This window comes from Bos indicus x Bos taurus, chromosome 17 (genome assembly GCF_003369695.1).
Source record: "Bos indicus x Bos taurus breed Angus x Brahman F1 hybrid chromosome 17, Bos_hybrid_MaternalHap_v2.0, whole genome shotgun sequence".
NCBI lineage: Eukaryota > Metazoa > Chordata > Mammalia > Artiodactyla > Bovidae > Bos > Bos indicus x Bos taurus.
In genome coordinates, this window is record NC_040092.1 from 54,468,414 (window position 1) to 54,491,469 (window position 23,056).

The 23,056-nt window shown below is 45.3% G+C and overlaps 1 protein-coding gene and 1 non-coding gene across 2 annotated transcripts in view; both read right to left on the reverse strand.

The window, feature by feature from the left end:
• SETD7 (SET domain containing 7, histone lysine methyltransferase) overlaps positions 1-22,448 on the reverse strand; it is a 57,500-nt gene extending 35,052 nt beyond the window's left edge. Inside the window, exons 1-3 of the mRNA XM_027567389.1 lie at positions 22,065-22,448; positions 21,227-21,359; positions 11,767-11,896 (exon numbers count right to left, since the gene is read on the reverse strand). Coding sequence (XP_027423190.1) covers positions 11,767-11,896; positions 21,227-21,359; positions 22,065-22,097 — 296 coding nt within the window. The 5' untranslated portion in view covers positions 22,098-22,448. The remainder of the gene's footprint in view (positions 1-11,766; positions 11,897-21,226; positions 21,360-22,064) is intronic.
• TRNAE-UUC lies at positions 2,852-2,923 on the reverse strand. The gene has a single exon. It is a non-coding gene; the product is annotated as a tRNA-Glu (tRNA).
• Positions 22,449-23,056: the final 608 nt, after the last annotated feature.

Consider the following 23,056-nt stretch of genomic DNA (forward strand, 5'->3'; position numbering starts at 1 on the left):
TCACGAACCTCATGCCATAGCTCATCAGGCACTCTATCTATCAGATCTAGTCCCTTAAATCTATTTCTCACTTCCACTGTATAATCATAGGGGATTTGATTTAGGTCATACCTGAATGGTCTAGTGGTTTTCCCTACTTTCTTCAATTTAAGTCTGAATTTGGCAATAAGGAGTTCATGATCTGAGCCACAGTCAACTCCCGGTCTTGTTTTTGCTGATGGTATAGAGCTTCTCCATCTTTGGCTGCAAAGAATATAATCAATCTGATTTCAGTGTTGACCATCTGGTGATGTCCATGTGTAGAGTCTTCTCTTGTGTTGTTGTAAGAGGGTGTTTGCTATGACCAGTGTGTTCTCTTGGCAAAACTCTCTCAGCCTTTGCCCTGCTTCATTCTGTATTCCAAGGCCAAATTTGCTACATGACAATATATATTTTTTAAATGCTCTTTTTTTTAAAAAATTGAGATATCACCAGCATACAACAGTATATTACATATTATCTCTTAAAATATTGAGAACTAAGTAAAGAAGAACAGCAATAAAAAACCCAAGTCATCTGCTAGCGCTCTATCCAACCAGAAATGCCAACTTCCTCCAGGATGTGACAAGCAAACTGAATGGAGCTCTGTCATGCAACCATGTAATCCTGTGTTCTATCTTCAAAATTTCTTACCTTTTAATAGAAGATCTATGAGTCTGTAGCTTCTGATTGTTATAAAGTTTCAAGATAACAGCAGGATATGTGAAGAGCAATCAATGAAATTGAGTTTTGCTCTGTAAAAATAAGCCCTGGGAAAATCCTGCTGGCCACTGTTAACTGATAATAGTAACATCAGTAATAAAATATAATAGTAAAAAATCATAACAATAATAATCCATCCTTGCTCTTGTGGGCATTGTGTTAAGTCAAGTAAGTCAGACAAAGACAAATACTCTATGTCCCCACTCATATGTGGAACCTAAAAAAGCTTAACTTGGGATTTCCCTGGCAGTCCAGGGGTTACAACCCCTCACTTCCAAGGCAGGGGTGAGGGTTCAATCCCTGGTTGGGGAGTTAGGATCCCACATACCTTTTGGCATGGCCAAAAAATTTGAAATAAAAAATAAATAAAAACAGAAAAGTCTAACTCCTCGAAACAGACTAGTAAAGAGTAGTGGACGCCAAGGGCTGGAGGGTGGGGAAATGTGGATATGTTGGTCAAAGGGTACAAACTTCCAGTTATAAGATGAGTAAGTTCTGAGGATATACAGCATCAGATCAGATCAGGTCAGTCGCTCAGTCATGTCCGACTCTTTTCAACCCCATGAATCACAGCACGCCAGGCCTCCCTGTCCATCACCAACTCCTGGAGTTCACTGAGACTCACGCCCATTGAGTCAGTGATGCCATCCAGCCATCTCATCCTCCGTCATCCCCTTCTTCTCCTGCCCCCAATCCCTCCCAGCATCAGGGTCTTTTCCAATGAATCAACTCTTCGCATGAGGTGGCCAAAGTACTGGAGTTTCAGCTTTAGCATCATTCCTTCCAAAGAAATCCCAGGGCTGATCTCCTTCAGAATGGACTGGTGGGATCTCCTTGCAGTCCAAGGGACTCTCAAGAGTCTTCTCCAACACCACAGTTCAAAAGCATCAATTCTTCGGCGCTCAGCCTTCTTCACAGTCCAACTCTCATATCCATACATGACCACAGGAAAAACCTTAGCCTTGACTAGACGAACCTTTGTTGGCAAAGTAATGTCTCTGCTGTTCAGTATGCTATCTAGGTTGGTCATAACTTTCCTTCCAAGGAGTAAGCGTCTTTTAATTTCATGGCTGCAGTCACCATCTGCAGATTTTGGAGCCCAGAAAAATAAAGTCTGACACTGTTTCCACTGTTTCCCCATCTATTTCCCATGAAGTGGTGGGACCGGATGCCATGATCTTCGTTTTCTGAATGTTGAGCTTTAAGCCAACTTTTTCACCCTCCACTTTCACTTTCATCAAAAGGCTTTTTAGTTCCTCTTCACTTTCTGCCATAAGGGTGGTGTCATCTGCATATCTGAGGTTATTGATATTTCTCTCGGCAATCTTGATTCCAGCTTGTGTTTCTTCCAGTCCAGCGTTTCTCATGATGTACTCTGCATAGAAGTTAAATAAGCAGGGTGACAATATACAGCCTTGATGAACTGCTTTTCCTATTTGGAACCAGTCTGTTGTTCCATGTCCAGTTCTAACTGTTGCTTCCTGACCTGCATACAAATTTCTCAAGAGGCAGATCAGGTGGTCTGGTATACCCATCTCTTGAAGAATTTTCCACAGTTTATTGTGATCCACACAGTCAAAGGCTTTGGCATAGTCAATAAAGCAGAAATAGATGTTTTTCTGGAACTCTCTTGCTTTTTCCACGATCCAGCAGATGTTGGCAATTTGATCTCTGGTTCCTCTGCCTTTTCTAAAACCAGCTTGAACATCAGGAAGTTCACGGTTCACATATTGCTGAAGCCTGGCTTGGAGAATTTTGAGCATTCCTTTACTAGCGTGTGAGATGAGTGCAATTATGTGGTAGTTTGAGCATTCTTTGGCATTGCCTTTCTTTGGGATTGGAATGAAAACTGACCTTTTCCAGTCCTGTGGCCACTGCTGAGTTTTCCAAATTTGCTGGCATATTGAGTGCAGCACTTTCACAGCATCATCTTTCAGGATTTGGAATAGCTCAACTGGAATTCCATCACCTCCACTAGCTTTGTTCGTAGTGATGCTTTCTAAGGCCCTATACAGCATAGTGACTATAATTCACAATACTTTTACACTCGAAAGTTGCTAAGAGAGTCCATCTTTTTTCTTCCCTATTCCACATAGCTGTGGGATCTCAGTTCCCTGACCAGGGATTGAACCTGGGTCTTGACAGTGAAAGTCTGAAATCTTAACCACTAGGCCACCAGGGAACTCCCAAGAGAGTTAGATCTTAAGTATCATCACCACACACACATACACAAAAGGCAATGATGTGGGGAAATGGAGGTGTTATCTGATTGTGTGGGAAAAAGTGCAGACAGAGTAATAGGAAAAAAGTAGGGAGCTTCTGGGTTGGTGACTTGTGAAGATGCTGGGGGAGTGATGTCCTTGGAGGGGGTCTGGGAGCCGCATGCTCCTTCCTCTTACTTTGCTCAGTGCATCTCTTCCATCTGGCTGCTCCTGAGTTTGGTTGCTAAGTCGTGTCTGACTCTTCGTGACCCCATGGACTGTTGCCCGCCAGGCTCGTCTGTCCATGGAATTTTCCAGGCAAGAATATTGGAGTGGATTGCCATTTCCTGCTCCAGGGGATCTTCCCGACCCAGGGACTGAACCCAGATCTCCTGCATTGCAGGTGGATTCTTTACCGACTGAGCCACCAGGGAAACCCATTATAAAGGGTTATATCTTAAACTGAGTTATATCCTTTTTTAAATGGACTGGTGATCTAGTTTTTAAAAAATTACTAGTAGAGCTCCTTCTAGGTACCCTCCACTCTAAGGTCTTTACAGGCTTTTTCACTCAGTCTTGACAACTAGGAGAAGTTGATAATAATTATCCCCATTTTTCAAATGAGGAAACAAGTTTAGGGAGGCCAACTTGCTAGGGCAGGGCTCTTCTGAACTGATTCCTCTGGAAAATCTCCCGTCAATGTGCCAAGCTCCCAAGTTGTTTAAGCTCCTACAAGAAAGTAACTGAATTCACCCCAGGACGCCTTTGAATTTTCCACAATTAAAGCTAATGAGTAACCTCAAGTAAAATGAAGGCATGAAACAGAAGGTCAGGATCAGAGCTTTTTTTTTTTTCCCTTGGCATGTGGGATCTTAGTTCCCTGACCAGGGATTGAACCTGGGCTCCCTGCAGTGGAAGTGCGAAGCCTTAACCACTGGACTGCCAGGGAAGTTTGGAGCTATATCCTTGCTTCCTGTGAGAGGAAGGGAGCAGATTCAGGGAGAAGAGGGGTGGCTTTGGAATTGAACTCACCTTGGCTTGACTCTCAGCTCCAGCTCCTACCGGTGAGGTCATGTGGGGCAGGTCACTTCACCTCTCTGTGCCTTAGTTTCTTCACAAGTAAAAAAGGACTATGAAACCCACTTCACAGATTGCTGTGAAGGCTGTATGCCCAGTGCTGAACAAATGGTAGGTATTCAAAGTTCTCCATCTCATTCCCTCTCCCTTTCTTCTCATCCATCACAAAACTCTGCCTCAGCCAGAACTGTTCCTTAGGATACAGATGAACGTATTTGTTGAGCCTGGTTCCAACAAAACCAACATAGAAAGGACTTTTGCCTTGCGTGGGAAGTTGGGATACATGACTTCAGAAGTCTGTTCCAACTCCAGTTTTCTGAAATGCCACCAAGTGCTTTCTAAAAACCCAACAAAAGAACTCCTCTGTGGACCTGTCACCTGGAAAATATCACCCTTCTCCATGGCTCATCAGATGGGCAGCTTCTCTTAAGTTATCTGGTCAGTGATTAACTACAAGGAGCCCTCTTAACCAGATTCATTAGGAACAAATCAACATCAGAAAATGTCTTGGGCAGAGGAGGATGAAGTCATGGAGTAACAAATAATACTTTGAAATCTAATTGGCAGGTCCAGAGGAAGCATCAATAACGTTTAAAAAAAAAAAAAAACTGAATGAATTCACTTATCTCTATTTCATAATCAGGCTAAAAACCACATGATGCCCTAATATCACACAGCCCAAAGCCACTCTACATTGAAATATCTTTTTCTTGTTACCGTTCTAAGATTTTGAGAAGTCCTGCTAAATTGTCTTTACATCCACAAATCTTGGCTGAGATGAGAACAATTGGGACAATTAACATGTCCCAGAATCTGGGATTATTACTGTATAAAAATCAGAGATGTGCATATTGAAGCATTTTGCATACTAAACATTTTTTAATCCCCTACAGTACTCCAGCGGATTACTGGTGCCAGAGAGACTCCAGAACCACACCAACAAAGCCTCAAGATTCCTCTCTCCTCACCACATAAATACCATTATATCAGGACCAGAGCAGATGTTAGGGAGTCCCAATTACCTAATCTTAGGACAATTCTCTTCTTTGCATTAGAAAGGGGGAAAATGGGGAACTGCTTGGTAGCCCAGTGGTTAGGACTTGGCGCTTTCACGGCAGGGCTTAAGTTTAGTCCTTGGTCAGGGAAGTAAATCCCTGCAAGGAGCATGATGTGGCCAAAAAAAAAAAAAAAAAGGCTGGGGCGGGGGTGGGTGCAGGAGGGGCAGACTGGAAAACAACGGCTGCTTGAAAAGACAATTTAAAAAATCAGGTCAATTTTCTCATTCATTCCTCATTTGTGGGATAAACTATCTGGTTGGTCAGACTTTATGTTTCTGACATAATAAGCCAGATTTAACTTATGAAAAGACAGGTCAACTGTTAAGATCTCAAAACTGGCGACAATTCTGAAGCCTCTGAAGCTAAGACAGCAGTAAAAACGTACATGTTGGCTATTTATACTGATTTAGAAACAGATAACTAGTTCCTAATGGCTCAGACGGTAAAGAATCTGCCTGCAATGTGGTAGACCTGGGTTCGATCCCTGAGTTGGGAAGATTCCCTGGAGAAGGGAATGGCAACCCACTCCAGTATTCCTGCCTGGGAATTCCCATGGGCAGAGGAGCCTGGCAGGCTACAGTCCATAGGGTCAGCATGACTGAAGCACTGAGCATATTCACTTTTTACATTTCTGTATTTCTTGAAATTCTTTTTTCTACCAAGTATTTGCTACCTATGTAATTTAAAATCAAAATAAAATATTCTGCTTCTATTTTTCCAGGCCATCTTTCCTGGCGATCTGCATATTTAAAATTCTTATTCAGATTTATCATATTCTGCGCATAGAGTCGGACACGACTGAAGCGACTTAGCAGCAGCAGCAGCAGCAGTGTAAGGGAAAAACTGATTCTGGACCTTTCTTGATATAAGTTTTTATTTGTTTGAAACCTTCTCATAAATCACACACCCAGTCTATGGCACAGATTGTGGTGATGGTTTCATGGATGCAGACTACGCCAAATTCAAGTTGTGTACGTTAAACATGTACAGATTTTTGTATATGAATCATGCCTCAAGTTAAAAAAAAATTATACACTCAGGTTCAGGTTTTATATAAGATTAAAAATGCATCAAGCCAAGTCTTCTGTCACTACCCTGGAATTTTCCAAACACAGGCTCCTGTAACTGCAAACAAAGCCTTTGATGGCAACATAAGCTAGTGCTACAGGTTTGCACAACTTTAAAAAACTTTATCAGAAACCTTTTGTTTCCTCAACGGTTATTTCAAAACCTTAATTTCACCCTTTTTGGAGGAATTTTTCCAGACTAAAGCCTCCTGACTGCTAATAAAAAACCATGAATGCCCACTTTATTTTACTCAATACATTAGACCCCCCCAAAATTGGAAGCAGTAATAGGGAGAAAAATTAATAAAGCAATGTAAACTAAGGTGCTGCTTCATGTAGAAACTGACTTCTCTATGACCACTTCCTACACCTCCCGGTTAGATCTAACAGATTACACAGCCTTTTATTTCAGTCATAAGAGTCACGAATTTTTCCACAAGTTCTTTTTTTTAAATTTTACTTTTAACTCTATTAGTACAATTTTGGGATGGTATCCGCCACCTCCCGGTTAGATCTAACAGATTACACAGCATTTTATTTCAGTCATAAGAGTCACTAATTTTTCCACAAATTCTTTTTTTTTAATTTTACTTTTAACTCTATTAGTACAATTTTGGGATGGTATCCGCCACCTCCCCGTTAGATCTAACAGATTACACAGCATTTTATTTCAGTCATAAGAGTCACTAATTTTTCCACAAATTCTTTTTTTTTAATTTTACTTTTAACTCTATTAGTACAATTTTGGGATGGTATCCGCCACCTCCCCGTTAGATCTAACAGATTACATAGCATTTTATTTCAGTCATAAGAGTCACTAATTTTTCCACAAATTCTTTTTTTTAATTTTACTTTTTACTCTATTAGTACAATTTTGGGATGGTATCCGCCACCTCCCCGTTAGATCTAACAGATTACATAGCATTTTATTTCAGTCATAAGAGTCACTAATTTTTCCACAAATTCTTTTTTTTTAATTTTACTTTTTACTCTATTAGTACAATATTGGGATGGTATCCACCATACATTAACATGAATCAGTCATAGGATACATACGCCCCTCCAGCCCGTCTCCTAAAGCACCCTCCCACCTCTCTCCCCATCGCCCGCTCCAAGTCACCAGCTTTCAGTTCCCTGGATCATACAGCAAATTCCCACTGACTGTCCACTTCACATATGGTAATGTATGTTGCAGGACTACTCTCTCAAGTCATCCCACCCTTTCCCTCCCCGACCATGACCATAAATCTACTCTTTCACAAATCCTTCTAATAGATGTCTCACAACATGATCGTTATTGGGCTTAAGAGAGAAGGTGATTGCGACCTTTTGAGAACCTGTCACCACATGACTTCATCCCATGTCACAAAAGCAGTGAGACTGATCTTTTCCCCTCAAGGGATTACCTGCCATGCGCACAAGGCTAACAAGGGTGAGCTTTTCAGGTCCCTGCTAATTCCATCATTCCTTGAGTCTCCCATTGGACCTAAGTCTCTTCAGGTGTTTGAGTGGTAGGTATAAAAACCAGTGAATTTGTGCCCCCAAAAGAAAAAAAGTGAATTTCTTTCTATTCCTGAGATAGTTACTGACCTAATGCTTCAGCCTTACCTGGTGCTCCAGTCTGCGCTGGTCTTGACCCATAGGCAGATCTCTGCATTAGTAAGGCACACTGGAGGAACTGGATGAAGCTGGTCAGAGCTGGACGTGACTAGCTTGGCAGAAGGAGGGATGCATTTGGAAGTCTCAAGGTCCCACTCAGCACCCCAGGCCTCATTCCTGGCACACTGGTTGGGAAGCTTAGCCCAACTCTTGAGTACAGAGCAAGCCCATATGCTCAGTCACTCTGTCATGTCAGACTCTTTGTGACCCCATGGACTGTAGCCCATCAAGCTCTTCTGTCTGTGGAATTCTCCAGGCAAAAATACTGAAGCAGGGTGCCATTGTCAAGAAGATCCCCTGGATCCCCAGGGATCAAAGCCAAGTCTCCTGTGTTGGCAGGTGGATTCTTTACCACTGAACCACCTGGGAAGCCCAAAGCAAGCCCACAACCAACACTAAATTCAACCAAACCTGCTGGACTGCTTTCCCAGAGTCAATCAATTAATTAGGTATGACCTTCAAAGTAAGAGATGTAGGGTGCTCTTTAAATACTTGTGTGTGTGTGTCTATGTGTGTGAGAATTCTACCCTCTTTTTCATCTCCTATCCTCATTTAGCAAGAACTTTTTTTTTAGTACCAAATTAAGAGAAAGTGCTATTAAGCATAGAAGATGAAACAGACACAGATTTTGCCCTCAAGGAAAGCTCACTTCTGTAGGGCAAATAAGACTCATTTTTGGCTGCACTTGTTGCTTGTGGGATCTCAGTCCCCAACCAGGGACTGAATCTGCACGCCGTGCATTGGAAGTGAGGAGTCTCAACCCCTGGACTGCCAGGGAAGTCCTTGGAAATAAGACATTCCTATAAATATATATTTGTTGAATGAGTAAAGGAATAACTGCATGAGGTAAATAGTGACACTTTCCAAAAAAGAGTTATAAACTCTTTTAATTATATTTATTTTATTTTTAAATAAACGAGGCAGGGAAAATCTCCCTCTGGATGGCTTAAAGGGGTTGTGAGAGAGAAAAGCGCTGATACCAAATCCAGTAAGAGGCCACTACAGGCCTTGGGTATCCACCGGGGCAGAAAAAAGGAAGTAGAATACTAATGAACATGAATAGTTTGGAAGCCAGTTTCTGCTAAAATGAGGTTGAGTGTGGGCTTGGGGACAATGGGAAAGAGAAGGTTGGAGTTAAAAGTTTACAAAAGTTCTCTGAGGCTTTTATTGCTTTCCTCACCCCTCCTTATTTCAGATAATTGAGGGCCTGAAGACATATTAATATTTTTTTTTAAAAGCAACTCACTCCACCTACAGGAAAGGGATGGGATGCTGGGTCACAAGCCAGTGTCTATGATCACCCTTCAGCTATCAGCTTAGACAATCTCTCTCCTGAAGAAATTTCAAGGTTTGTGGAAGCTTCAGTTTATTACCAGTGTCAAGAATTTAGCAAGTGGTGCTATGCCTGATACTGAGCAGGACCCTGTGGAGCTCCTGGGCAGAAGGCCTTTCTGTGCTCCCATTTCTTTGATTATAGGCGACAAAACTTCATTCAGTCTCCATGACCTCTCCTGAGTTTCAAGGGGCAGATTCAAGCAGTTGTTAATTAGGGAAGGGAGGGGATGCAAGACCAGGGAGAAACAGTCCAGAGCAGCCTTGGGGCAAACTCCTATTTTCCCATCAACAGATACAGGTGACAGACAATATCTTTGAGCCATTCTGCAGAGACTGAAACCCCCTCCAGGTGGGAGAAGTTAGTGATTAATGACGGTATGCTGCCCACAAGCAATGCAGACCCCAGACCAGTTGGACCTGAAGGTTGACCATATGGACTCCTACTTATCTCACTGCCAACCCATCAGAAGAATATTCATGAGCTGGTCACGCCCTATGTGAACAATTACTATAAAACTTGTCACTGTCTTTCCCAAGATGGGACACTTGGTTTTGAGGGCATTAGCCTGCTGTGTTCCCCTCTGCGTAGCAAAGCAATAAAGCTACTCTTTTCTAGTTCACCCAAAACTATGTCTCCAAGATTTGATTCAGCACTGGTGTACAGAGTAGCTGAACTTTCAGCATCTTGTCCCACAGAATTCTATAATCTGCTTTTAGCTAAATCCATTTCTGGGGTATTCCCTGGAAGTCCAGTGGTTAGGACTCTGTGCTTCCACTCAGGGGGATGTGGGTTGGATCCCTGTTCAGGGAACTAAGGTCCTACATACAGACCCAAAAAATCCATTTCTGTATTACTCAGTCAAGTGGTATGAAAAGAACCGGTTCTTCTGTGCCTCTGAATTCCTCTAATTGCTGGAGAAATTCACCCAGCCACTCCTCATTTCTGAAGACGACATGGCTTAAAAGTCACTACTGGCAAGCTGGGCCTGTGTAACCTATCTCTTTTGAAAGAGACTAGTCCTAGCTATTGGAGAAGGCAATGGCACCCCACTCCAGTACTCTTGCCTGGAAAATCCCACGGATGGAGGGGGTGGGCTGCAGTCCATGGGGTCGCTAGGAGTCGGACACGACTGAACAATTTCATTTTCACTTTTCATTTTCATGCATTGGAGAAGGAAATGCAACCTACTCCAGTGTTCTTGCCTGGAGAATCCCAGGGACAGGGTGCCTGATGGGCTGCCGTCTGTGGGGTCGCACAGAGTTGGACACGACTGAAGTGACTCAGCAGCAGCAGCAGCAGTCCTAGCTATTCCCACCTATCTCAAGAGGGTGAAGACCTTCTGCCTTATGGTGTTCTCATAAAGGAGGTGAAAGCAAAGTAAAAGAATCCTGCTGTGAAAAATATTTTAACTAGAGGGAGAACATAGGAAACACAGCATCAGCACTGAGGTATCACATGCAGTGTCTGGTCACCCCAAAGACAAGCGTTTACAACACTGGGCCTGGAGCTGGCCCCGCCTTGTTCACCCGTCTTACTGCATGAACCGTGATGACGGGCTTGGAGGACCTCTGCTAAATATTCTCTTGGCTAATCTCAGGAGGAGAGAGAATATGCTGAGAAAATGATGAAGCTGCAGGAACAATGGGGTGGCTGAAGCTTCTTTCAGGAAATCAAGAAACTGGACCATGATGTCTGAGAATGGGCTGAATGCAATGGAGTAAGTGCACATTACACTCAAAAAAGAGCGTGGATCAGTCACTACTGGGATTGCACACACTGGTTCCTGACGAAGAACGATCCCCACTTGTGTAACTTTATGGAGACGCGTTACCTGAACAAGCAGGTGAAATCCATCAAAGACCCACCAACTTGTGCTAGATGAGGGCCCCTGAATCTGGCACGGCAGAGGGTGTCTTTGACAAGTACACCCTCAGAGGTGATGATGGCAGAGCTGAGTCTCAGGCCATAGCCATGGTGGTGGGGGGTAACCGAGCAGGACCCTATGGGATCTTCCCAGGACAGACCCCTCCCCCATATCTTCTGCGGTAGCTCCCCTCTGAAGTACCTAGATAACAGTACTGATGCACATTTCCCAAGTTGACTTACAGATGCTAAATCCCTCAGCAAATGGAAGAAATTGACCCCTTGACGACCATGAGCGAGTAGCCCCCAGACTTACTGACGCCTCTGGGTTGGTAAAGCTAACCCCCATGACACCGCCCTGTTACCTCACCGTCAATCAGAGAATTGTACACAAGCTCATTACATATCCTGGGATGCCTCGCCCTTACGTTGTCTTTAAAAATGCTTTCCTGAAACCCGTGCAGGAGTGTAACAGGCAGCACTGGGTGCCCTGGACTCCTTGCTTGGGGCTCTGCACTGAACACTTTCCCTCCCCACCACCTGGTGTCAGCAGACTGGCTTCCCTGTGTGCGGGCCACTTGAGTTCTGTAACAGGGGCTGAATTCCCTGGGTCCCAAAGCAGTACATGCATGTTGGGCTTACCCTGACCTTTTCTATACATTGTATTAAAATACTGAAATTCTCTCATTCATATCATTCTTCCAAATAGTTTGGTACCTACCTCCTACCCCCAGAACGAAACAAAACCAAACCGTGAGTGCTACCTGCCATCAAAGAAGAAGAACTTGCCCCGTCCATTCTTTTCTCCGTGAATGAAGTTGCCCTCGAATCTGTCCGTGGAGGAGTAGGTGACTGTGCAGAAGCCGTGCGGCAATCCATCATCGTCCAGGTGCCCTGGGGAAAGGGAAACACAAGGCAAACCTTAACATCTTCCATGCTCCCCCACCCTCAGATCTGTGCTTAGATGCTGCCAGCAAGTGCCCTGAGCAGCCTGGGGGTCCCTTCCTTGCTCAGGGAAGGGCGAATGCCAAGCTTTTTCTGCCTGCATCAGCACCATCAGTTCCACTCAGATACGCTTTCAAAAGGATGGGTCCACGATAGAGCACCTTAGACACATGTAAGAACAGGAACCCAAGCCACAATCATATTTTGCTAGGGACTGAAAGTTATTCTCAATAATAACATCTGCAGTGTGAGTTTCAATTGACTTAGTACCAAACCACATGGTAGTCCTCAGGTTTGGAATTAATGCTCCTGAAAGGTCACGCTTAACCGAAATGTGGTTGAGATGGCACACTGTCTTGGCAATATGTGATGTGGTTGTAGAACCAAGCACAATACAATTTTATACATCATTATATGGCTATGGTTTTTCCAGTGGTCATGTATGGATGTGACAGTTGGACCATAAAGAAAGCTGAGTGCTGAAGAATTGATGCTTTTGAACTGTGGTGTTGGAGAAGACTCTTGAGAATCCCTTGGACTGCAAGGAGATCAAACCAGTCCATCCTAAAGGAGATCAGTCCTGGGTGTTCATTGGAAGGACTGATGTTGAAGCTGAAACTCTAATGCTTTGGCCACCTGATGCGAAGAGTTGACTCACTGGAAAAGACTCTGATGCTGGGAGGGATTAGGGGCAGGAGGAGAAGGGGACGACAGAGGATGAGATGGTTGGATGGCATCACCGACTCAGTGGACATGGGTTTGGGTGGACTCCGGGAGTTGGTGATGGACAGGGAGGCCTGGCGTGCTGCAGTTCATGGGGTTGCAAAGAGTCAGACACGACTGAGCGACTGAACTGAACTGTTACGGTCTGATGTGGAGCTCTGCTGGCCAGGCACCCTCTGAAAACCCCCCTGCTCTTTGTTACCTTCTGACAACAAGAGCTCAACCCACCTCTCTACAACTGCCCTAACGTCTGCACCTCATTGTACAAACACACAAACTCAGAGTCCTTCTAAGCTTGAACTTAAGCTTGAACTTACTGCTTTACTTTACAAAAACCTTTCAGCTTTCAATGTTCAGTAATAACCTTGTCATATACCTTCTGCCCATTGGGTTCAGAGGGTTTGTGCTTTAAATGTAGCCAGAAGTATCCACATGACCATTTAAGCAGTGATTTTGAACATCAGTAGCCATGATTACACTGTGATCTTTAAATTGCTGGTTCTTCTCGCATCACCAACTGGTATATTTTAATATTTATGTTTCCAGTCAACATTTAGGTTTCTTATTATTATCCACATATTTCACAAAACCCAGGAGTCACCTCCTTGGTGTCTCCCCAGTCATTTTGCTGAGCTAATTTTGCAGAGGTGGGTTGAAAATAAAGGCAGCAGTTAATCTGCTGACTTTTTCCTGGGTTAATGACCTGAGTCATGGATGAAAAGGTATAAAATAATTAAATACTGTGCAATGCAGGGACATTAAACACTTAAATATGGCTTCCAGATGGCTCACAGACATAAAAAAAAAAAGGAACACAGACCATAACACCACAATGAATGCTTTACTCTCCTAAAATAATTTCTTCTAAAGTGGTAAAACAGTATCATCCCTTAGAAGGGATAGTAAGCAAGCACTCTTATCAAGAGCAAAAAACCTGTTTATTTGTATTATTGATTACATAAACATAAAATACAAATGAACAAAGACGGTTTTATTGCTATATCTCATTCTGTATAGAATGAATTACCTAGAATATATCACAAGAAAACATGGCTACTTAAATAAATCACAGTCAATAAGGATCCTTTTCTCTTAACACAATTTTTTTTTCACCAAGGGCCAGGAAGTTAATGGTTAGGAGGGAACTAGACCACATTTGCTTCCTTGCTCTAAAACCAAAAACTGTATGTGACATGATTCAATGACACTTGAATCATATGAAATAATTTGGACAATTATTTTCTAAATATCTACTGATGACATTTTTCTCATTGAAATAAATTAAGTCTTTTTCTTTTTTCATAAAAAACCCACTCAGTGTATAGTTAAAAGCTTTTTCTAATGAAATGTTGCTCAGATCAAATTAAATTTAGCTGTTAGCATTCCTATGAATGTAGCATCCCACTTTTGATTCAGGTATAACTATCAGAATAACCATTTTAGCCTTATATTGAAGTACTTACTAATCTGTTGAAAATGCTTTCTCCATAGAAAACAGTTCACATATTTCAGACTTTATAAAACTAATGTTTGATGAAATTAGTGATTTTGCCTCATTTTTTTTTTTTTAATATATTTAAAAATTTTATTTGGCCATGCGGGGTCTTAGCTGTAGCATGTGGGATCTAGTAATAGTTCCCTGACCAAGGATCAAACCTGGGCCCCCTGTATTGGGAGCACAGAGTCACCGGACCACTGGGGAAGTCCCTATTCTACTTTGGATCAAGAGAAGTATTATGATAAATATGAACCCTAAGGGGAAAAAAACCCAATGTAAATTCATTTCCACCTTTCCTCAGTTGCAATGGTCCTGTCCTATTTCTGAGCAAAACACCGCAGGTGCACCCTCAGCAGCGGCATTTAGATATTGCAGAAAATTGGAAGCATCACAGAACACAATAAAAACACTTGAGGGACAGTCCTGAATCCTACCGAGATGAGAGCGGTAATACCAACCCCACTCCATGAAGGATGCGGCCTCTGTACCGGCCAGTGGGGAGAAGTCCCAGCACCATCTTAGTCTCCAGGGAGAAAGGAACAGAGGGGCTGCTGAATGTTGGCCGTTTTTCTGGTGACACCACGTGTCTAGGAAGAAGGCTGGGACGGGTGACCCTTTACTGCCTTTCCACAGGTGTTCAGGTTGTATGCTGCGAGAAATCTCTGAAATCCCCTTCTATCAGATCACAGCAGGGTCCTCTGGTTGGCTTGTCTGTTCTCTTCTCATCCTTCCAAAAGCAGGATGATGTGATCAATGACCAGGATGTGATCAATGACCAGGATCAATGAAAAGGAGCTAAAAGTTAATACGGCTTATGATCATTCAAGACTTCCATCCTGAATATTTAATAGCCTGGGGTGGTGTTTCTGGCAGCAGAACTTTATATTTAAAACAACACCCACAACCAAAACAACAACAGCTAAGAGACTTTCCAAGAAAAGAAATGTCAGGAAGAGAAGAGACTGGGTTGCTATGACCTCACATCTCCTACCAACTAGTGCTATAGGAGCTTCTGGTACAACTCTTGTTTCAAAGCCATTTGGACAATAAGATCATGTAATATTTATTTTGCCAGTAAGTGAATTTAATGGAGAGGGAGACTGAACCACAGAGAAGAAAAAAACATCTGTCTACCTACTATGCATCAGGCACTGAGTTATGTAATTTTCTATTATCTAAATTAAACCTCACAACCATCCCTCAAATTCCAGTCTTACAGCTGAGAAAGTCATCCCTATTGCCCAAGAAACACATTAACAGCTACCCTGAATGAGCTAATGGATGTTAAGAACACCTTCCCCCACTCTTTCAATCCTGGGATAAGAGCGAACTGGCAGGGTATCCTTTCCTGCCGATGGCAGGAGAAGTGACCTCTAAAGAGAGGTGATCTCAGGTCCCAGACAGAGAAATGGAAGAGGCCTTCAGAGTTAAGAGAGTTCTCACAGCACTAGCATATCCTGATGGCAAATGCCTGCCTCTTCCACGTGTTACCAACGCAAAGAGCAACACTAGTCCTGCCTGCTCGGATTGAGGTCAGCCTGTGCAATGTGCCAAGTCAGCCAACAGCCTTCCAGGCCAGTTCCCACTCCACAGAGGGTGAGGGCCAGACCCAAACAAGGAAAACCCACTAGAATGACGGTCGTGTGTTGGGAGAGCTGCCCCGGCTCTTGTGTTGTACATCTGTCTGTAGCACGGAGTTCAAATATTGACAGAAGTTAGAGAAAGGGGAAAAAAAAGAACCGTCTCACAAATCTACTTTTTCACTTTGCTCTCAAGATCATTATCTACTGAACAGACAGAAGTTCAATTTTTTTTCCCCTCGGGTTCCCTCAGAGTTTTTTTCATGAACCTGATGAGAGCAAGGGCTGTATTTTGTGCAGTGATGGTTCCTCTCAGCACAGGAAATTCCCTCTGGATCAGACACTCTGCTGCGTACAGCCTCAGGCTTACTCACAGGAGATCTGAGTGTGTGTGTGTGTGTGTGTGTGTGTGTCTGAGAGAGTGTGTGTGTGTTCCTCTCAGAACCAGAGACCCTTACATGCATTGTTGGTTTTGTTGAACAGAATTATTTTTAAAAAGGTAATAATCATAAAAAAGGCAAACTTATTCTGTTTAGTGCAAGAATGTGCCTTCATGATGAAGCACTGATGCTTGTGGTTAAAAACACAATTTGATTTTTGAAAGTCATCCTTTGCAAGAGCTCAGTTATTAGTTGTGAGGGTCATAGTTTTAACGTGAGGCCCACATACAAAGCGTGTTACCAGACACCTCGCCTGTATTCTTCCTAAGTTCAGAGCATCAGCAGTCTTATTAGAGACAGGTAGGATAAGTGATTAGGAGGACAGTTAAAAATACTCTTACTATTTGAGAGAGAGCAGCATGGAAGCATGGGGCTTCCCATGGTGGCTAAGACGGTAAAGAATCCACCAGTAATGTGGAAGACCTGGGTTCAATCCCTGGATCGGGAAGATCCCCTGAAAGAGGGCATGGCAACCCACTGCAATATTCTTGCCTGGAGAATTCCATGGACAGAGGAGCCTGGCGGGCTACAAGTCCATGACACGACCGAGTGACTAAGCACACACACAGCATGGAAGCATATACATTAACATATGTAAGATAGACAGCAAATAGAAATTCGCTGTATGACTCAGGGAATTCAAACCTGGGCTCTGTCATGACCTAGACGGGTGCGAAAGGGTGGGAGGTGGGAGGGAGGTTTAAGATGGAAGGGATATGTGTACACCTATGGCTAATTCATTTTGATGTACGGCATAAATCAAACCAATATTGTAAGGCAATGATCAATCAATTAAAAATAAATAAATATATTTTAAGGGGAAAAAAAAAATCCTCTTACTATTTGAGGGGACTGGGGCAGTGAAACACAGAGATTCTTATTTTCATTCTGGCTTCTTTGTTCTAGTGATGCTGCTCTTTCCCCTTTTTTTCTTCCTCCATGTGGCCTTTATGTTTCCAGGCCTGTCTGATTTTTCCTGCCCTCATAACTGCTACTTCAAAGAGCCTTCTAGATGATCGCTTCACCTGCTCCCCACTGCCTGTTCATTCTCCCAGAGCAGAGCCCCCATCCTTCCACTCTGAACTCTAAAGAGCCTCTAGGACACTTCACGGTCTGGGCCTGTGACAAGACTCCGTTCCCTGTGTTACCCTCCACTTTTCTCCTCCTCGACCCTCTGTTATAGTAGAAGCCAGCAGTTCGTCTCTGAATGTGCCTGCAATAATTCCACTCTCCCCCTCTTTTTCCTTTTCCTTTTTTATGTTTTGATGTACCTGGGTTAACCTTTGATTAGCTGAAATTCCTTGATGATACTAATGAATCATATGTAAGAATGTCCCCTTCTTTGCAAGATGATATTAGTCTTATTGAATTTTGCCAACCTAATTAGAGAAAACCTTTATCTCAGCATTTGCATTTGTATTTATTTAGTGAAGTTGTTTCTTTTCAAATGCTTATTGGTCATTTGTTTTTTTTTCCCCTGTGAATTGTAGTTTCATTCCACACCTCTCTTTTCTCGAAAAGTGCCTCTCTCAACTGGACTCAATTCCACGCCAACTCTTCCAGGAATTCCTTCCCCAACTACTTCCACAGGCTGTATGCAATTTCCACTTCCTCTCAACCACCATCACTCATCTGATTAGATATGATATATTTATTTCAAATTACATTAGGGAAAACCTTGTATTCATCTTTGTGTCTACTGGTAGGCAAAGAAATAGATGTAATAAAAACTTCTATTCCCAAAGTTAAACATCACCCTTCCCCGAACCAATGAGCCTCAAAGAAAAAAAACCACAGCAAGGGGACTTCCTTGGCCATCCAGTGGTTGAGACTCTGTGCTTCCAATGCCAAGGGCATGGATTATCCCTTGTAGGAACTAAGATTCCCATATGCTGTGCAGGGCAGCCAAGAAAACCTTTAAAATAATAATAATATAAAAGAATAAAAACCACAGCGGGAGCTCAGGTGATGTTTGCAGGCCCGCTGAGCCCCAGGGCTGCCCTCCCAAGGAAGCCCAGCCAACATCATAAACAGAAACTCCCTCCCCTCCACCCACCTGCCCTCAGGGATTCCTCCACCAGAGCTTAGAACACCAACCAAGATGCAGTTCCACCCTAACAGAGAGGTAACCAAAAGATACATGATGTGACAATCAACACTCAAACTTAAGTCCTGAAGAGACCAGTTTCTTCCCCAGAGTAAATTTCTAAGGAGGAAGAAAAAGGATGTCGGTAGCAGAGGCTATAAGTTAAATTCTCTTTCCCCAAATATATTTTTTTCTGAGAGTCACTGAACTCTTTCAGAACCAGCCTCTAAAGAGTGACACTGATAAAGAATGACACCGACACAACATTTAACGGTTGCTTTCAAACTCAGCTACCAACTGTTTCCTATATGTGACTGGCTCATTAAGAAATAAAAAATAAGAAGGGTGTAGGGAGACTACTAGAGAAGCGAATGGCAATCCACTCCAGTGTTCTTGCCTGGAGAACTCCACGGACAGAGGAGCCTGGCAGGCTACAGTTGGGGGGGTTGCCAAGAGTCAGACATGATTGAGCAATTCACACACACACACAGGGAGACAATGTCGTATGGTGGAGCTGGGTTCTGGGGTCCAAGCCTGTCCCCTGCATGGCTGAGGGTCCTTGGGTCAGTTCTTAACTTCTCTAAGCCTCGGCTTCCTCCTCTGTAAAATTAGGATAATAGGAGTACTCACATCATGAGTGTGTGTGTGAAATACTTAGCACAGAGCCTGCACATAGTAAGAACTAAATAATTACAGCAATAATGATAGCTAAGACAATGAAACTGCAGAGAACACACGCTCTGTATATGGACAGAAGTAGGTTAGCCGGTACTTCCACACCAAGATGCTCAGACTAGCCTTTTACCAGTCCCCCATGCGTGTGTTAGATCTTGACACTATTACAGACAGCACTTTAAAAGGCCAAGAATGGCTGGGAAAAAGCCTGCTTTTACACATGCGTGCTCTAGACACTGTGTGAGTCTACGCCTTGTGTGCCTCTAAGGACTTAAAGACTCTGCGTTACTTTGTTTACTGTTGGTATTACTGAGTAACCATGTGTCCTGGATTCCTCCAGACATTCAAGGTTTAAGCCAGTTGTGCCAGCATAAGAATTAAATAGTGACCCTTCTCAAGTACATTCTGACTTTGGGTAATAATGTATATGAACATACCCTCACACTCTATATAACAGAAACTTCCTTGCTTATATAAAGAAGTTTCTCTGCTTCCACCCATTAAGCAATCTCAAAAGCATCGATGTATTTCTAAAGCTGCTTGTTCACATTCTGCAAGGAGCCTGGGACTGTGGACAACTGAGCCTTAGGTTTCCAAACAGCTTCAAAGGGTAAGGTAGTTTAACCTTGGGAGCACTGCCTGGGATCAAGGGTTTGCATTATTTTTACAAGTCTAAGTAAACTTTGAAGAATGAGAGCAAGTCCTAACAATCTGAGAGTAGCATTTTTCAATTATCTTTCATAACATGAAGGCACAGGTAGTCAATAATTTAAGTTTAAAGAAGATTACCAATCACCGTCTTTGGGCCCCAGGAAGTCCCAGCATTGGCTTTATTTAGAGAGAAATAGTTCAGGGCATTGTGAATTTAAAACAAAACCAACACTCCTTGAAGCACGATAAAGAAATAAGTTTCAACAGTTACATGAAGACAGATTTTAGAGAATTAAAAAATATTATTCAACTTAATCTCTCCCTAAGACCTTGGGAGCATCGCAAACGGAGTCAATCATGTTGATATAAAAATTGATTTTTTTTCCTCCCAAAGTAGCAGTAACTGCATTCTCATGCATCTGTAAGCCTTGTCACTTTGTCTTTCTTTACCATTTCTAAGAACTTGTTAATACAAATTAGATAGAAAGCAGATTCAACCAAAAGCTAAAAAATGTTTACTTAGCTGTTTGGTTAAAATATTCTGGAATAATACCACGAAGCACTGCAAAACATCACGACGTACCGTCCAGGGTAGAATCATAGAAATAAATAACGCTAACGTGTATTTTCCAGTATTCACTGTTACAAAATCATAACGTCTCATGATACAAACAACTAGATTGTATAACGTCCCCACCTCGTTTTTTTAGAACTAGCCAAAAAAAAAAGAGGTGGAGAAACTCAGCAAAACAAAGTGGCGAGAAAAGTCGGGGGAGGGGCGCTGGAAGCGAAGGGGCGGAGAAACACGACACAGAGGCGGTGATATCACCCACAGCCAACTGCATGGAATTCAGAAAGTTAAGTGTCACCCAGCAATTTGGGTCCGGGCTTGCCGGGCGCCTGCACAGCGTGGCGGCGGCGGCACCCGCCGGGGAAGCAGGAAGGGGGAGGGGCGGTTTGGCCGATGCGCTCCGGGGCAGCGGAGGCCAGGTCGGCGTGCGTTCAAGCCCCGGGTTGGGAGCCTTATCCCCGGCCCTGCAATGATTTCATCTTTTCGGAGGAGCGACCGCGCGAGCCGCGGCTGCCACGTGCCTGGTCCAGCCCTGTGCGCTGCGCCGGGGGACCGACCCGGACGCGACCGCGGTCACCGCGGGTCGCAGCCGCAAGCCGAACGAAAGGGCTGGCGCCGGGAGAGGAGCTGGGGATTGCTCCGCCGAGATCGCCAGTGGCGGCGGGGGAGGGGGGGCGGCGGGGTGGTCTATCCTCCTGCGCACCTCCATCTCCCATCCCCGAAAAAGGGAAGGCCGGAGTGCGGGGCAGGTTTTGCAACTCCGAAGGCGGATGCAGGCGGTGGCCGGGCAGGATGGAGCAGCCGTGCCCCTCTCCTGACCCCCCGGGGACCCCGACCCAGCTGAGCCCCGTTCCCGGCCTGCGCCCTGCCGCGCACTGCGCGCTCCCAGTGGCGTGGCCGTGGCCGTCCGGCCCCTGCGCGAACCCGGCCACCCGCCTAGGGGACAGTGGCGGCCGCTGGGGGCCCGGAGCCGCGCCGGTCGCAGCCCGCCACTCCTTCCGCGTCCCGTGCCCCCTCCGGCGCCTCCTCCCAGGGCCCCACAGAGATGCTTGTACCTTCCACCGCCTCCTCCACCATCTCATCGTCGCTATCCATGGCGGCTGGGGACCCTGCCCAGCTCGGGGCCGCGCGGCTGCCTCGCGTCCCTCCGGGTGCTCGCGGCGGCTGAGCGAGCGCTGGGGCTGAACCCTGCGAGTTTGGAGGAGGAGGAAGAGGAGGAGCAGTCGGGGCTGGCTCACACTGCCTCCCCCTACAGCCCTTTCAATTCCTTGGCCTTAAGCTGCTCCGTCGGCAGCCGTCCCTCCTCCCTTCGCCCACTTGCCCCCTTGCCTCCCAGGCTCCGGGGTGCTGCCGTGGCCGCCGCCGCCGCCGCTGCAACTTTCTCCTGTAATACCCCCTCTTTGTTATCGAGCAGCTGATCCGCTGACATCACCCAGCGCCGGTGCGCTCCCTCCCTCGCTGATTGACAGTTCCCTGTCCCTTCCCAGAAGTAAGGCTCCTTAAAACGAAAGGCGCTCCCGGTCCGCGCTGGCTCTGCGCCCCACCCTGCCAGTCCCCCGGCCCATCACGGGTTTAGCTTTTGCTTCTGCGAGGCTGGGTGCGCTCCGAGAGCGCTCCTCGCGGCACTTGGGACCTCCGGGTAGCCACCCTTGGGGGTGGGGAGGGCTCAGAACGCTCGACCTCCAACTATGCCAGGGACCCCTTGGAAGTCCGCGTTCAGTGTTCGCCAGCCTCAGCAGCCCTCCCCTCCCCGCCCCGGCTCCTCGGGACAGCCTCCAAAGAGCCGGGCAAGCTAAGGCAGCGTTCCTGATACTCCAGCGCCTCAACTTCCTCTCGCCCTCGCCCCCACTTCATCCCGTTTGCCACCCGGAGCTGCACGAGTGCGGCACGCACGGGAGCGCAGGTGTCCCCGCGTTGCCGCATCATATCCGCGAGCAGGTTTCCCAGGCGCCAGGGGGTGACATCCAGCCCGGATGCCGCCGGACTGCGGCTCCCACCCTAGCGCGCTGCGTCCCCACCCTCCTCGGGACCATCAGGCGTCTCGTCTCGAGTGATTCAGAGCTTCAGCAAATCCAAATGGCAGCGGGCTCTTTATCAGGCAGGAAATAAGCCGCGCGGAAGGCCCGGCAGGTCCCTCCTCGCGGTGGTGGTAACGGAAAAGGAGCCAACGACTGGAGCTCCCGAGGAAGGACCCTCCGTCTGGCGCGCCTCCTCCTGTCGCCTCCCGCCCAGTACGTGTGATGTCCCCAGCCGTCTCCTGGTTTCTCCAAGTGCCAGCCCTTCACAAATTCCTGCTCTTGAAGTGTAGAACATCACGGGGCCCCCGCTTCCCGGCCCCGCCACTTAGTGTCATTACGGCGTTGCCTCTTACAGGTGGCGGTAAAGGGCGGCTGTAAATAGCTGGTTAAATGGATGCAAATGTACACAATGTACCGTGGAATTACCGGGTGCCGCTTTGGGCATCTGCCAAGAACAGCTACTGCACGGAGCGAGCGGGTGAGGGCGGGGAGAAGAGAGGAGGGAGCAGAGAAAGTTGTTCTATTCTGTTTTCTGAACCACGAATGAGACTTTGCGGATTTCGGAGTACTTCCAGTACCCGGGAGACCACGCCTTGTTTTGGGGCTTTGTGCTTAAATGCCAGGTATTTTTTTTTTTAATCGAGTACTGTGTTTCTTCTTAAACTCAGTTTTTATTCTGTGAAAAAGAGCACAATGTTAGGGACATGTGTCTCAGCACTGCCAGAAATTTCAGTCCGTTTTGACTGAGAAAGAGCGGGAAGGCCCCTGAGCCAGGGGTTAAGAAGGTTGTGTCCTGGTGATGCTCACCTGCAGAAGGGCCTGGGCAGGCCACCTTTTCACAGCTTGAATTCCTCCCCTAGGAGATAA